The sequence below is a fragment of the Mustela putorius genome, unplaced genomic scaffold (assembly GCF_011764305.1).
Source record: "Mustela putorius furo isolate JIRA1106 unplaced genomic scaffold, ASM1176430v1.1 tig00003845_pilon_pilon_pilon, whole genome shotgun sequence".
Lineage (NCBI taxonomy): Eukaryota > Metazoa > Chordata > Mammalia > Carnivora > Mustelidae > Mustela > Mustela putorius.
The window spans coordinates 40,423,458-40,439,626 of NW_025421998.1; the positions used below are offsets into that span (position 1 = coordinate 40,423,458).

At 38.8% G+C, this 16,169-nt stretch overlaps 1 protein-coding gene and 1 long non-coding RNA gene across 12 annotated transcripts in view; one reads left to right on the forward strand and one right to left on the reverse strand.

Annotated features, from left to right (window-relative positions):
- LOC123387011 overlaps window positions 1-12,288 on the reverse strand; it is a 119,980-nt gene extending 107,692 nt beyond the window's left edge. For 2 of the 7 annotated variants that reach the window (XR_006601330.1, XR_006601335.1), the window contains exons 1-2: window positions 11,621-12,280; window positions 11,224-11,293 (exon numbers count right to left, since the gene is read on the reverse strand). This is a non-coding gene — a long non-coding RNA (uncharacterized LOC123387011). Of the gene's footprint in view, window positions 1-3,632; window positions 6,616-8,362; window positions 9,228-11,223; window positions 11,294-11,620 lie in introns of those variants that run through there. The other 5 variants (XR_006601331.1, XR_006601329.1, XR_006601334.1 and 2 more) reach the window with 4 other exon arrangements.
- Window positions 12,289-12,338: 50 nt separating this feature from the next.
- The window catches only part of C1GALT1 (core 1 synthase, glycoprotein-N-acetylgalactosamine 3-beta-galactosyltransferase 1), a 38,745-nt gene continuing 34,914 nt past the window's right edge, over window positions 12,339-16,169 (forward strand). For 2 of the 5 annotated variants that reach the window (XM_004767827.3, XM_004767826.3), the window contains exon 1: window positions 12,824-13,252. Coding sequence is in view for 2 of the 5 variants with exons in the window: in XM_045062728.1 (XP_044918663.1) it covers window positions 12,679-12,685 (7 nt within the window). In the remaining 3 variants the exon portion in view is untranslated. Of the gene's footprint in view, window positions 12,686-12,823; window positions 13,253-16,169 lie in introns of those variants that run through there. The other 3 variants (XM_045062728.1, XM_013064173.2, XM_004767825.3) reach the window with 3 other exon arrangements.

The window sequence follows — 16,169 nt, forward strand, 5'->3', positions numbered from 1 at the left end:
GATGTGTCTGAAGATGTGAGGTAGATGCAGGAACTGTATTAGAGAAACCAGTTCCTGGGAGAACCCTATTAACAGATGACAGAGGGAAAGCTAAATTCTTCCCTTCTGTTTGGGCAGAACTGCTTCTGTGTTTTAGTAAATATACTAATCAGCAGAAGGAATTAGTATTGAGAGAAAAATAATGAGCCATAATATATAATCAATTTAAATAGAGTTTAAGCAACTGTAAGCTAGAGCTTAAATACTGGAACGTCACTTCCATTTTCATAATAATTTAATCACTACTGATTGCTTCTATACTGACAGGTATTTTGTATACACAATGGTATAACAGATTGAGAGTCTGAATTATTTGCCAGGAGACTATTGGTCAAGAAGACTTAGAACTAAAGTTCTGTTGATATGCCGACACCCTCAACAGAGAGAGCTTCAAATCCCAGAAATAGTTGCTTCTATTTTTGGAGGGTCATCCTAGTGTCAATCAACCCATAGATTCTTGAGGCTCTAACTGCTGAAAAAAGATTTAGAAGTCATTTATTTCAGCTCCTTTCCTTTAGAGATAATTGCCCCGTGGATGAAGATCATTTATGTACATTTCAGTAGGGGGATCTTTATAGTGAATATCTTTGTTTATCAATTAATATTTGCTACTAGGAGACTAAAAATGTGGCAATAAATTGAAATATTTGTTGAAAAGATACTTTCTCTTAAAATTTTTAGCCAATCCACTTATGTCATTATTATACTTATTTATAAAAATAGCTACCATTATATCACATGCCCTCTTTAATTCCCATCATCGTTAGCTATGGATGTTATATTCAACAAATGAATCATTGAACACTGTATAAAAAACTAATGATATACTCTATCTTTGCTAATTGAATTTAAATTTAAAATATTAAGGAAAAATACACAGCTCACAGCTACCATATATCAAATACTTGAATGTGGTAGGCCCTTTGCAAATATCCCTTCATTTAACCAACACAATCACTCTAAAAGATGGGCATCATTACCTCTCTTTTATAGATAAGAACCATGAGACTCCAAAAGCAGCTAGTGACAGAGCAAGGATTAGAACACATTTTGTCTAATATCTACTACTCTACCAGGTTGTATCACCATGGAAACATTTGAAAAATATACCTGAAAAAACAGAAAACAGTCTCTAGTCTTTAATCTTTCAAGTGTCCTTTAAATATGTATGCAAATGAATATTTTATTGAGGTTTACCTGAAGGCAAACATGGTCATAAAGAGGGCTGACACATGTGTAAGTATTTCAAAATCCTACCTCTGATTAAATGTGAAAAATTTAAAAACCGTAATTATCTAAATCAACATTGAATAGCAGAGTGAAATGACTGTGGGCTAATTTGTGGACAGAGAACAAGACTGAGAGGTTGCACTGTGTCTATCTGTCAACATCTCTCATATGGAACACTGGTGTCGATGCATGAAGAAGTAGCTCTACGTAGGCAGAAGTCACTCAAAATTATATCACCTATTGATATATGTAAAAAAGAGCTTGGATTTCGACAGGGTTGAGAAATAGCTCTCCTCTTGTTTTAGGTTTTGTCACAGGTGAAGTTCCCCAGAAAACAGACTCTAAAACAGAGATCAGCATGCATAAAGGTTATTAGTAAGTGCTTTTGAGGTCAACGCCTGTGAAAGAGAAGATGAGGAAGCAGGATTGTACAGAGGAAGAAATGGGCTATGTGTAGTTTTTCTATGGAGAACTCTGATGTTGGAATGGCCCTAGAGAATACCACAGGTTGAAGTTGGAGGCTGAGTTTCTATGCCCTTATGTTGATCAGTCATTGCATGTGGGTGCCCTGAAAGGAGGCATGACCTTGAGTTAAGACAGGTGTTTGTACCTGAGGCAATTCCCAGAGAGGGCTGGCAGCTGTGGGTTGTCTGTTGCCAGCACTCCCCAAAACTAGGGAAACAATCTTTCAGTCCTGAAGCAGGGTATCAGAGCAATGCATCACAGCATCCACCTCAGGTTTGCTGCCTTTGATCACATGTACAGTATCATTTTTTATTATTTCAGATGTCTCAGGTGAATCATCATCAAATGTCCCAAGAATGCCCAAGCCTAGTGAAGATTAACATCTGTCAATTTATATCCTTTAGACCCTGAGACCCTCAACTGAAGGACAAAATGGTGTCTAGCAAGTTAGAACTTAAAAAGTCAGGCTTGTGTTTTTCTGTGGGCAAGACAAGAAATCACAGAAGTCAATGAGAGAAAATGGTCAGATAACTGAAAAACAGAAGACATGTTAGGAAGTTGTTCAGACAAGGTTGTGCCCACCCACCTGTGTGAGAGGATGTGATCCTTGTACAAGCAAGCCTGGGACTCAATAATGCTCTTTTGTGGGCTGGATTTAGCCCAAATGCTGTAGTTTGCTGACCTTTGATTTTTAAAATTAGCATTAAAAACGCAGGTACAGGAATCTATTTGGTTTCATCTGCATTTAGTACTGTAAGATTTCTATCTGTGTGACCTTGGGCAATATGCCAAGCCCTCTGTCTCAATATCCATACCTGTTAAGTGGGTATAATAATAGTGATGGCCTTACAGGGTTGTTTAGAGTAGGTGAAAGTCCCAGTTAAACAACCAGCAGGTAGTCTGGTACTTATCAGGTATTCAGTAAGCAACTTTTGGAATTGTTATTGTTGCTAAATTTGTTATTATACTAAGTTAATTGAGTATTTGCTACCAAAGCCACTACTAGCCTAAATTTTGGAGGCAAAAAAATAAGAGAATTGCTTAAATGAATTGTTAAATTTGTAAAGCAATAATCAAGGAAAAGATTTTATCAAGATTCTTTATACTACTCCTGCAATTTTCCTGTAAAATCTGAAATTATGTCAAAATAAAAATTGAAAGTTAAGAAAAACAAAGCTCTCTGACTTACTTTACTGGGATTATTTGGGAGAAAAGCAGATTCTGGAACCCTTTACTATTTCTGCAGTTTGGTTTTATATATTTATACTCTTTAATTTATTCCTTAATTTTTGTGAAAATATCACCCTATTTCAGCCATGGTATGAGAATAAGAAAAAGAGTTTGTGTCCATATCTGGATTAGAGAGAAAAGGGGAACATATCCATGAAGTGCAGATATGTAAGAAAGGGAAATTAAAGTGGGCAATCTTCAAGAATGAGGTGAAACTGCAGGAAGAAAGACTCCAGAAAGGCATATACTGCTATATATTTTTTCTCCTTTCCCTCCTGAAGAGATTTATTTCCTGAAGAAGATGAATATTTATAAGCATCTACTGTTTTCAAGGCACAGTACTATGTACTTTCATGTGTTATATCACTAAAAATGATCCTGTTTGGAAAAATATTATTGCCATTTATACAATGAGAAAAACTGAGGCTCAGAGAGAATAGTTAGGTTTCCCAAGATCACAAGTACATGAGGGAGCTGGGGAAAGAGTGTAGTATGGATTTAGGGTCAGAAACAATTTAGCTAATCGTCCATCAGTGAGTGAATGGATACACAAATTGTGGTATATCCTTAAAATGGAACACTACTCAGCAATAAAAAGAATGAATTTTGATGAACAAAATAACATGGTTTAATTTCAACATAATTATACTGAGTGAAAAAAAGCCAGATTTTTAAAAAAGCACACATTGTGTGATTCCATTTATAGAACACTAGAAAATGCAAACTAATCTATAGTGACAGAAATCAGGTCAGTGGTTGCTTAGATATGGGAAGGGGTGGGGAATGGCAGGAGAAAACTTTGGATGGGGTGCAATAGATATTTTCTATATCTTGATTGTTTACATATGTCGAAATATCATATCATACATCTTACATACATCTTATTGCATGTCAATTATACCTTAATAAAGCATTTTAAAAAAGACTGGAGTAGAATCCCTTTACTGTTTACAAGGGCTTAATCTCTGAGACTAGTTTCTTTATAAGTTGGTAATGCCTCCTCAGAGAGTTAATGTGAAGATGAAAATAAATCAGTGAGGGAAGTGTTTAATATAGTGCCTAATAAAATAGTAACCAAGAAGAAGTTATTTAAGTCCTAGACCCTGAGTTCTTCCTTCTGAGAGCTTTTTCCATTTCAGTTAATAATGCTAGTCATTGTTAATTTTATTCATAGCTATAATTCAAGCATATCGATCTTAATCCAAAGCACAAGATCTTTCCACTAAACCACACCAAACCATGATAAATTTTATGATTTGAGTTCAGGGACATCATCTCCTGATGGTGGACCAGGCCAGAATCTTCTGCAAAAAAGCTGTTTTGTCTTAGAGCCAATAGTTTGTCCAAGTTGTTGATACTGTACTGTTCAGTCCCAGAATTTTTCTTTAGTTCCTTTTCATAATTCTATTTCTTTATTGATATTCTAATTTTATTCACACATCATTTTCCTCATTTCCTTTAGTTCTTTGTCCATTTTTTTTTCTATTGGTTCTTGGAGCATATTTAATACAGTTGTTTTAAGATCTGTCTTAACTTCTTTTTAACTTCAATGTCTGCACTTCCTCACAGATTGTTTCATTCCTTTGAATGAGCTATTCTTTCTTGTTTCTTTGTATGTCTTGTGATTTTTTTTATTAGAACTGACATTTGACTATTATAATAGTCACATTATAATAGTTACATTATAATGTAACTGGAAGTCAGAATCTTCCTCTTTCATAGGGTTCGCTATTTTTTCATTGTTGAAGGCTGCAGCAATCTGTTGATTTAATGCCCTTCCCAAACTATGGTTACAGACTGTATTCCTTGTCACATGTGGTCACTGAAGTCTCTGTTCCTCAGCTTGTGTTTAGCAAGGGATGTGACAGAAATATCTTTGAATGCTAGGAACCTCCCAGTTCTTGCAAATTCACTCTGAGCCAGAGCCCTCCTTCAACTTGCTAGTTTTCACTGTACCAAGAGATGAGCCCAATATGAAAGCAGAGTCTTCTTGAGTGTTTGAGTATGTGTCTTGCCTGGAGTATGCATATGGCTTTCTTTAAATTCCCCCATTTACATAATTGTTTTTGAATGTCTTAACTTCCCAAAGAAACTCTACCCAACTTTTATCTTAAGTAGTCTGTTGTACATTTCAGCCATAATATCTGCCTCAGGTGTTTGAGGATTGTTAATTCAGCTTGCAGAATTTTCAAGCTTTTTCACCTGAGTTCTGAGTTAGACAAAACAGGGTGGACATATTGCATCAGAGGCTGCCCCATATTAGTCTGCTTGGATGCCATATCAAAATATCACAGCCTGGATGGAATAGACACAAGAAATTTATTTCTCACAGCTCTGGAGGACAGAAAGTCCAAAATCAAGGCACCAACCAATTCACTTTCAGATGAGGATTCTTCCTGGTTTGCAGACAGCTGCCTTCTTACTCTGTCCTCACCTGATAGAGAGAATGAGCTTTGGTGTCTATTCTTATATGGGAACTACCTCTACTAGATGAGGGTCTTATCCTTATGACCTCATTTAACTTTTATCACCTCTTTATAAGCCCTACAATTACACTGGGGGTTAAGGCCGGAACATATGAATTTTGGGAGACACAATTATCTATAGCACCCCCAGACAGATTAGAACAGAGATCACAGTAATCTCTGAAAAAGGTTAGTTTGCTCCCTTCAGAGCCAGGGAAACAACAGCACAGTGGGAAATGGGCAGCTGCAATTTTGGATTGCTGCCCTTTAAGACTCAGCCTCTTTATAACTGTAGTGGCCTTACGACCACCGCCTTAAGACAGGTGCCCCTTTAGACTACTGACATTGTAAGACTATCCCCATTCAGGGAAAAGGATACGGAAAGACAAGTAAAATGACCACAAATACTTTGTACTGTTTTGAGGTACATTTTTCTTGATCTAGTGTTCAGTTAGTTGTTATAAACTTTGAACTATTTTCTAGAGTTCTCACAAGATTGGTTCTGTTTCTGTTTGTTTTTTGATGTTTCTGTGGGAGAGTGAGATCTTAGAACTTCCTACTCTTGCTATTATGCTCTTCTTATTCAAGACTCTAATTTTTGCATATTTTTCCTAAGCCTTATGTTACTCTTCAGACCAAAGCTTTCACAATGCCTTTTCTTCTTATAAATGAAAAGAACTATTTAGATATCCCTTAAATGATATTTATTAGAAATGTGTTTTAAAGAATGGAAAAATTAGCCATTTAATCTAACAACAAACAAAGTGTAACTTAATAGGAGAATACAGTGTAGGGACCCACAGAACCCAAGAGCAGGCAGGCCACCTGCAGTATGGGGCCATAGAAAATCTGTGCAAAGCCAGAAAGTGACTCCCTTCCCTTTTGCTCTCTGGGAGTACCACAGCTTGCAGTCACTACTCTTCTCACAGAAACTGCTTCATTTCTCTTTCTCTCTACAGAGTAGATTCCCCTTCCCCTTATCTTGGCCTTACATATCTGAGGTTACAAGCCCATGTATGGGTTACAGTTTCAGTGTGCAACAGAAAGAAACTAAGACTTCTCTCCCCATTCCAAATTCCCAGAACAGGGAATCTGATTGAGTTTTCTGAGGATCAAAGTCTATCCAATCAGCTATGACCAAAAAGTGGGAAGTGTCCTCATATGAAGAGTACTCTGGAGACTCAACCTGTAGATGAGAATTGTAGGAAAAGTGATGAAGAGGGTGCTTCGCAATGGATTATAGCTAGAAATCCAAACAAGTATCTACCACAATCCATTTTTAGATATGCATACATTTAAATACAACTTAAAAGGAGTAAGAAAAAAAAAAGATGTCACAATATGCAGCTAAGATTTGTAAGTCAGTTAGTTATGTAGAACAAAAGAAGTAGCATACACATTTATAATTTACTGTGTAAGGATTTTAAACTAAAACTAGCTTCACCTATTCTATTTAAAACAAATGCTTTCTGTTCTTGTTGAGCCATGAGGGAAAACAATTAAGGAAAATTTTGATTCATATTCCAGGAAACTAGAGAAACTCAGGGTAAGTAATCCAGAGAACCCAATCTCATAAGTTGAGACTATTTCTCTAGATGACACACGGTCCTCAGTGCAACCATGTCAGTCTCTGCTTTCAAGCTAATACGTTGTGAGTCATGCTGAGTCCTCTTCCCTTGAGGTTAAAAGTATTTCTTAAACTTTCTTTTTTTTTTTTCCTTATCTTCTCCTTTCCTCCCTTCTCTACCTTTATCCCCTTTATATATCAGTCAACTTAGAAAATAACATTAGCATTTTCAACTGTCTCAGAATCTTGGTAGATTTTGTGAAGATGCAGCGGGAAGGAATAAAAACTCTTTGGAAATGCCCTTTTAGCTTCTGTAGGATGAAAAAACTTTATCTTGGCAGGTATTTTCAATATGGAATGAGAAGCCATGCTGAAAAACATGTCATCACCAGAAAAGAATGCTCTGTCCTTTTTTATCTAGAGTTTTTCTTATTATTATTCAAGTAAGTAAAGATGGTAGGAAGTAGGGGTCATCTACAACAACAAATACCTGATGTTTAGTTAAGTCAGTAGTTTCAACTGATAGAGAGTCATACTGGATATAAGAAAGCAAGAAAGAACAATACAATAAAACCAGGGAATTTGGATAATTCATCCAATATATAATCAGGGCTTGAATCCTACGCCAAGGCTCTATCTTGCTCATCCTCACCTATTTACCTCTGGGGTCATCCATACCACCAAACTGTGCATTGTCAATAATTGCATAATCTCTGGTATTCCACTATATAAAGACTTCCCTGTGTGCCCAAGTCTTCCTCTCTGAAAGAGAAAGACATATATTCTATCACCTATTTTCTTGCTGTTGGGTGCAACTTTGCTTTAGGATAAACTCTTAGGCTCAGACCAAATTATTGGTTAAATGTATGTTTATTACTAAGTATGCTTAACTACCACTGTTACCACAAAGAGGGGCACACACCCAACTGCAATTACAAATTAATTCATGGAAAGGAAAAGGAGGCAGTCATAATTATGTATTCTTTTTAAAGTGCAATAAATTTTCAACAGGCTAATAAAATAAGATCTGACATATCATAACCTACTATCCTGCCATACTCTTAAATCTTAACTGCTCACTATGAATGATGCTAATATTTTACAAAGGTACACAGTAAAATCAGTAATAAGTTATCACCTCTTGAAAGAAAATGCTTCATGGTGTACACACCTAAAATATTTAACACTTAATTGCTTAAAAATAAAATAGATCTCATGAGCCTAATGTAATTAAAAGAATGTTCATGCTTTTCTTTTTTTTTTTAATATTTTATTTATTTATTTGACAGAGAGAGGTCACAAGTAGGCAGATAGGCAGGCAGAGAGAGGGGGGGAAACAGGCTCCCCACTGAGCAGAGATCCCAATGTGGGGCTCGATCCCAGGACCCTGAGATCATGACCTGAGCCGAAGGCAGAGGCTTTAACCCACTGAGCCACCCAGGCGCCCCTGTTCATGCTTTTCAATTACACTATCACATATAATCTGATTAGCCACCTTTTGAGGCAGGTTGGGATTATTTTCCCCGATTTACATATAGGGAAATTGAGATTTAGAAGGTTTAGATAACTTGCCATGAGCCACTCAGCTCATCAGTGACAAAACAGGGGCCACTCTCCAGGTCTCAAGGGCTCCACTGCTGTATTCACAATATGTTTCCTCCAGGATTGTCAGTATTCAGATCTCAGTAAGAGTCACAATTGATTTCTCTATGATCACATCAGAAAACCCTTATATAATACAGGTGTCAGGGAGCAAAGATAATTCCAGCACTTTATGTTGTCCTTTAAAGTGAAAAAATATATATTGTACTTCACTTACTTGTTTATTCATTCAAGCAAGAAATCATTAAACACCTAATTATGTATCAGCCATTGTACTAGGCTCTATTATACCCAGCTGTGTTAGTTATTTTTGCTGCATGACAAATTATCCCAAAATTTAAACATAAAACAGCAAACATGTGTTCTCTTACAGTCTCTGTGGGCCAGGAATTTGGGAATAGCTTATTGGGATGCTTCTGCTCAGGATCTCTCCAAAGTCAATAAAGATGTTGATGAGGGAGGTAGTCAACTGAAGGCTTGCCTAAGACTGGAGCATCTGCTTCCAAGTTCACTCACATGACTGTCAAGAATCCTTGGTTCCTTACTGGCTGTTGGTGGCAAGCCTTAATTACTCATAATGTGGGCCTCTCTATAAAGTTGTCTGAGAGCCCTTATGACTTGAAAACCATCTTTTCCCAGCAAGCAGTCCCAGAGAGAGAAGAAGAAGAAGAAAAAACTAGCATCAGTTTTCTTTTTTCTTTTTTGGCATATGTTTTATAATCTCCTCTAAGAAGTCACACAAGTCACTTATACATCCTATTCATGAGAACAAGTCACTAAACACAGCCCAAACTCAAGGTGGGAGGAATTAAGCCCCATTGCCACCAACTAAAGGAAAAAGCACCAAAGAACTTGTGGACATATTTTAAAATCATTATATCAGTGAATATAATTTAATTTACAGAATTTAATCTAATTATATAAAATGATTTATTAATCTCATTGTAACATTTGGGTATTTAAAGGGAAACTAAGTTTATTAGAGAGCATTTTTTCTTTTTTTGTGTGGTTGTTGCTTATTTGTTTCCATTTTGTGTTCCCATTTTTATTTCACCCTATTAAAAATTTCTATATACAATGCTGACTAAATGCTGACTTGTCCTATCCTGTTGTATCATTAGGAATTGCATTCACTGCTTATAACAGAAAACCAAATAACAAAACCTTAACTAGGAGGGATTTATTTTCCCTTACATAACAACAAACCCAGAAATGGGTGTTCTAAAGCTAATAAGGTGGCCCTCTAAAGCAATCACAAAGCCTTGCACCTCTGGCTTCCTACACTGTTAATACAGTGTTAATACTTCCTACACTGTTGTTATGGCTGAAATATGGCTACTCCACCTCCAGCATTGCGTCACCATTCCAGGTGAGGAGAAAAAAAAATGGATATAGGCCCAATGTCTAAAAGGACATTTCTTCCATAAAGCTTTGAGCCTCTCCTAGCAATATCCATTTTCATTTTATTGATTGGTCACACAGCCAGTCATGGCTTACAGAAATCTGGAGAAGTAAATATTTTTAATTAGGCACACTGTCATCCTGAAAAAAAAATCAGAGTTCTGCTGATAAGGAAGAAAGGATTTTGGCTTAAACAACTAGCAGTGTTGGCCACCCTGCTCCAAGGAGCCTCAACACTGCTCCAACAAGCTTTGACACATATTACTGAAACACCACACCAGACAGACAAAAGTACTGCTCAAGATTTATCTGTTTCAAATGGGAGAATCCAGTCATTTTGCATCCCATATATAAAGGATATTTTTCAAAGTAACCACAACTTTCTTTTTTCTAGTTGATAAATTGAAGAACTGGCTGACATTAATGTCACTTCTAAGAATCTGTCCAAGTAGATAATTACACAGTTGTGCAAAGGTATGTGCATAGGGTAGTCCATCATAGAGTTGTTTATTATATTAAAAATTTGGGAAAAAACCAAACAGCAAAAGAATACTGGTTAGATAAATGGTGGCACATTCATTTATCTTTTAAAAATGATGTTAATCATGATATATTGTTCAGTGAGAAAAGAACTATATACATAATAAAATCCAGTTTATGAAATATTGTATTTAGGCCTTTATGTGTTTTTTTATTCTTTATATCTGGAAGAATGTAACACACACTTTAAAAAATGATTTCCCGTGGATTATGGGATTTGGGTATTTTTTAAAATTTGTTTGAATAACTATGTACTGTTTTCACGAATATAAAAGTGATTTTCAGATACCCAAAATGATGGGAGGGACTTACTTGGTCTGGTTTTGTTCATATCAATAGCGTTTCCTGCCAGTAATTATCTGAGACCCCGCTATGGCTGAATTATAATTGGAAGGGTTTCTTATCTTTGCTCAATGGAAAAAGCAAAGTTATTCCTCATTCATTAAAAATTTCAATAAAATTAAAATGAGCTAAGGAATCTTGCATTTTTGTTTGTTTTGGTTTCTATTTGGAACACTGTGACCTCGGGAAGGGTCTCCTTTTACTGTTTTGCAGTGGTTGTGGAAAGGAAGGGGATGAGGCTGGGCAATTAACTATACACAAACTGGAGAAGAAAGAAGAGGGTACAAGTAAGGATGTAAGGGAGAGAAGTCTGGAGGCATCCACCAGGAAAAGAGCACTAACCTGAACATCAGGATACTTGCACTTCTAGCTTGGGCCCATCAGCTTATCTTTCTGACCTCAGTTTTCTCATCTGAAAAAATAAAAGGTTTAAGTAAGAATCACTCGACGTGCTTAAATTCTTTTGGAAGATTGTCTTGGATCTATTAGCGGCATATCATGGCAAACTATTAGAGCTGAAGCTAAACCAAGGAAAAAGAACAATAATAACGTACATACATTGTTCATTATCTCACCCGGGCATGTTAAGTAACTTACCAACGTTGCACAGGAAATAGGTGGAGGAACCAAGAGGCCAGCCCAGAGCTCATGCTCCTAAAGGTTATGCTGAAGGGCACTACAGAACTGACAGAGACGGGCTTTTTTTTTTTTTTTTTAAACAGCAGCATAGTTTTCTCACCTTCAAGCTAAGGCCGCGTAGATGATGTTAAAGCCAAGGAACTTATTCCCACCTCCTGGCTCTGTGGGGTTGCCTCAATGGCTCATAGGCTCCTCCCTCTATCCAAAACCACTTTCTGATTCAAAGTCCTTTAGCCAACTAAAAGGAAGATGAGTTTTGGAAAGCCCTAAGGAAGCTCTTCCTGTTATTGCCTGACAGAAGCGAAGTAATGACAGACGAAACCACGTGTGATACAGAAGGCTTTGTGGTACCACTGTTTTCAACCCTTTCAGGTTCACGTATCTGGTTACCCAGCACCCGTTTGGGTATCTCATCTCGCTTATTTCCTTTCATTAAGGCCAGAGAGATACTGACTACAGAGAGTAGGAGAGTGGGGGACAGGAGAAAAAAGAACAGGAAGCGGGCTAGAGGCCGAAAGACTTCTGCAGGCTTAGAGCCTATCCCTCACACAGAGGTCCTCAGGTACCTCTAGCCTCTGTCTCTGTAGTTTCAGAGCTTTAGCTTCGCTCAAGGTCCGGAAGCTAAGGCACAACCCTGCAGCAGAATCACGAAAGAGAAGGCCGACAGCGAGAAGCCGCAAGTGGGCTGCGACTACTGCTGATAGAAGACCCGACTTCCCAGACCCCTTCGCAGAAGGGCGGGGAGTGAGCTTGGTGGCCAATCCCCGTCCGCACGTCGCCATAGCCCCGCCTCACCCTACTCCCTCTCGCTCCGCCCTTCCCTGGGGCTGGTGCGGCGGCGGCGACGTCAGCGCTAGGAGACCCCTGGGTGGCGGCTGCGCCGTCGGCGGGCCGCGGCCTGGACGCGCTGCGGGGAGGAGCGGAGCCAGCGAGCGAGCAAACGGGCGCGCGGGCGGGGGCTCGGCGTGGGGAGGGAGCGAGAGCTGGGACCGCCTCAGCCGCCGCCGCCGCCGCCGCCTGGGAATGATCTGGGCGGCAGCGGGCGGCCCCAGCTAGCGGCCGCGAGCCACTTCTCCGGGTACCGGGAGGAGCTAAGGTTGCCGGTCTCGAGTCGTCCCCTCTCCGCCCCCCAGGAGGGGCGAGAGGGAGCCACGGCTGATGTCAGGTACGGCCGGCAGAGGCGCCCTCAGGCTGCGGGTCCGGGGTCTGCGCTCCCCTCGTCCTCACTGCTCGGAGTCTGTGTTGGGGGAGTCTAGAGGGTGGAAACCAAACCCGGGCGCTGCCAAACAGGTGTCTCGGGGTCGCTGCCGGGGCTGGGGACTTGCGGGCTCTTGAGGGAGGTGTGGGGGCACTCCTGCTCCCGGCGCCTCTGTGAACTGCAATTGGGGCCGTCTGCCCATCGGGCCGCTATTTGTTGACGAGTAGCCTTCTCTTCGTGGTGGGTGATTCCTTTCTGCCCGCGGGTGCCCCTCTCCTCTTCGCTCTCTGCCAGCCGTCGGGTGGCGGCAGTGAGGCGCGGGCTGTGCAGCGTAATGGCCCGACCGCCCAGAGGTGCTGTCCGTCCGGCCTCCCCGCCCCCCGCCGTGCGACCCGTGGGTCAGGCGAGATCCAGGGTTCAGGTGTGGGCACGTTCCGCGAGAAACGCCGGGCTGCGGGGGAACCGGAGTGCCGGGCGAGTGGGCGTCTTTCACAAGTGCCGGGGGACTTCCTTGGGGCTTTCTTGGATCATCAGGTTTGTCTGTGGCTGATTTATTTATTTATTTTTTTTTAATTTCACTGCCTCTGGCAGAATAAATGAGCCAGGTGTGTTTGACTCACTTGCTGCGTGGAGAAGGAAAAGAGTTTTTTCTCCTCTTCCAACCCCCTGCCTCCCCACCGCGAGTGTGATGTGAGTAGTAGGTACTGACACAAGTTGGCCATATACAGCTTTGAATTTGGAGAAATTGTAGACTCTTAAAAGAAGAACGCAGATCGGGAATGGGGATTTATTCTTCCTTAGCTCTAACTCTCTTACTTTTTTAAAATAATAAACAAGGAAGCACCACATGCTCTGGAAAAGTTGATTGGCTTTATAATCTAGTTCCCTAAATTTGTTATAGATATTGTAGTATATCTTTTTAACGCTTTTCAGATTGGAAACGATTCTACTAACCATGAATTGACTTCATTATGAATTAAAAAGTTGTAAAGGCAGAACTTTAACGCATTAAAGTGAATAACTAGGCCAATGTGATTGGGACAGAAATATGTTCATTTAGTAAAAGTTAGGCACAGAATATATATATAGCTCGGTCTGGGTGCCAGGAAAAAGCGTTGTGCATGATTTCAACTTGCTTGATTTTGGTGTAGGTTTAGACAGTGGGAACCTGAATTTTTAGGAGATACTTAGACAGCTTTCCATACTCTTAGCAGATAAGTGTCAAGTGAACCTTATACACATGATGCTTTGTGTTCTAAGTATTTTATACAGTAAACTATACTATCGTTTTTCACTAGCCTTAGTATATATTGATGTGCACTTTAAGTGAATATAAAGTTTCAAGTTACCAGACAGTTAACTCTTGTCACCATATGTTAAGTAAAACAGTGATTTAGTGAGGAAAGTATGACTCATTTAAAATTCGTCATAGGAAAAGAGTATGGTTTTTCAGTACTTGTGGAGAACTATTAAATATCTCTCTTCAATTTGCCTGTGATTTGTGTTTTTCTCTATCTTTTATTTAGGCCTCAGCATTTTAAAAATATTTTGTGGTTACTACCCATTGAAGGATAGATATGGTTTTTTCTTAAATATGCTTTTTTTTGGCTTAGGTTATACTAGTCTGTATTTCTGAGGAAATGTATATCCAGAAATTCTTAGAATTTTACCACAAATTTATTTAGTAGTACATACAATGGATTCATTTTCACCCAGTCATGGAAATAAAAACTGTGTCCTTTAGACATATGCAGCTTACTATTTGTATATTGATTTGTGCGAAGATAAAAATTGCATCTTACAGATTATAAACCTTGTAAACCATGGTGATTTAAAATAGGGTCTCTGATGAAATCATTGACTGGAATTCTTTGACATTGCAGCTGTAAGCAAACCAAATGGAAAGGGGAGAACTTGATGAAATTAATTTCAGATTCATTTAAAATTTTAAGCTTCCCAATACAACCATGTTACTTTTAGAAGATTTGTTTGAAATTTGAATAAAGACACTACTGTACAAACTGTAACAAGATGAAAAGTACAAAAATTTTTTTACCCAAATTTTTTAGGATTAAGGTAATTACTTTAAAATAGAAGGAAGAAAGAGAAAGGAGAATTGTTCTCGAAAAGAGAAGATAGCATTTTATCTTAAATCTAAATGTATGTCTAATGTTTACTTAAACTTTCACTTTGCAACTAATTCAAATAGCCAAGGGGAAAATATATACAAAAATGTATAATGTGTGAAAATGAGAATATCCCTTGAAGAAAATAATAAATTGATATTTGTGAAATAGGGAAACATGCAAGAAGATAGGAGTAACCAAAAAAAGAACCCCACAAAAAAACTGAATAAACTATCTAAAACCTATAGTATGAGCTGCCTTGCACATTGAAGGCAGAGAGAGGCAAATTAAATTGGGAGAGCTTCTGAAATGAGAAACCTGATTAGGTTACAACTAAAGCTGTATGTTAAAACATTTAAACTGGTGGAAATTAGATAATGGGCAGAATTTGAAATTATGTACGGCTTGGTGTAGTCATTTGCATTCTTGGTCCTTCTATTGGTTTCCTAGGGCTGCCATAAGAAAGTGTAGCAGACTGGGTAATTTAAAACAACAGAAGTTTATCATCTCAGTTCTGGAGGCTGGAATTCTGAAATCAAGATGTTGGTAGGGCTATGGTCTCTAGATACTAGGGGAGAATCTGTTCATGTCTCTTAGCTTCTCGTGTCACTGGCAGTCCTTGATATTCCTTGACTGGAGCTTTATCATTCCAGTCTGCTGCTTTCTGTGTCTTGTCATATGGCATTCTCCCTTTTTTATAAGGATGCCAGTCATATTGGATTAGTGTCCACCCTGATGACTTCATCTTAACTTGATTACATCTGCAAAGACCCTATTTCCAAATAAGATCCCATTTCTAGGTACTGGGGTTAGGACTTCGACCTCAGTCTTTTGGCGAGGGATACAACTTAACCCATCACAACCATATAATTTTTAGCACATATGGCAGGCCAAATCAGACTGTGTGGTAGGAACAAAGAATTTATTTGTCATTTACTTACCTCAGTGCTTACTCAGAACCAGGTTGCAGAGAGAAAGCAAACAGGCAGACAAAAATCTCTGTCTTGGAGGAGCTTATCTTCTAAAGCGTTGGTTCTCAAAATGTTGTCCCTGGATATGTAGCATCAGCATTATCTGGGAACTTGTTAGCAATCCAAGCCTCTTGGTTCAGAAACTATTTTAACAAAACTTTTAAGTGATTCTGATGCAGACTCAGGTATGAGAACCAATGAACAAGATGGAGAAGAGAGACAATAAACAAGATGAAGAAGTAAAATAGGTAATATATTAGATGTTAATAGATAGTAAGAATAGGGTGGGTAAGAATAGGGTGACCAGAGAAGACCCTTTGAGAAATAAAGGCCTGAAGAAGTTGGGCAATAAGC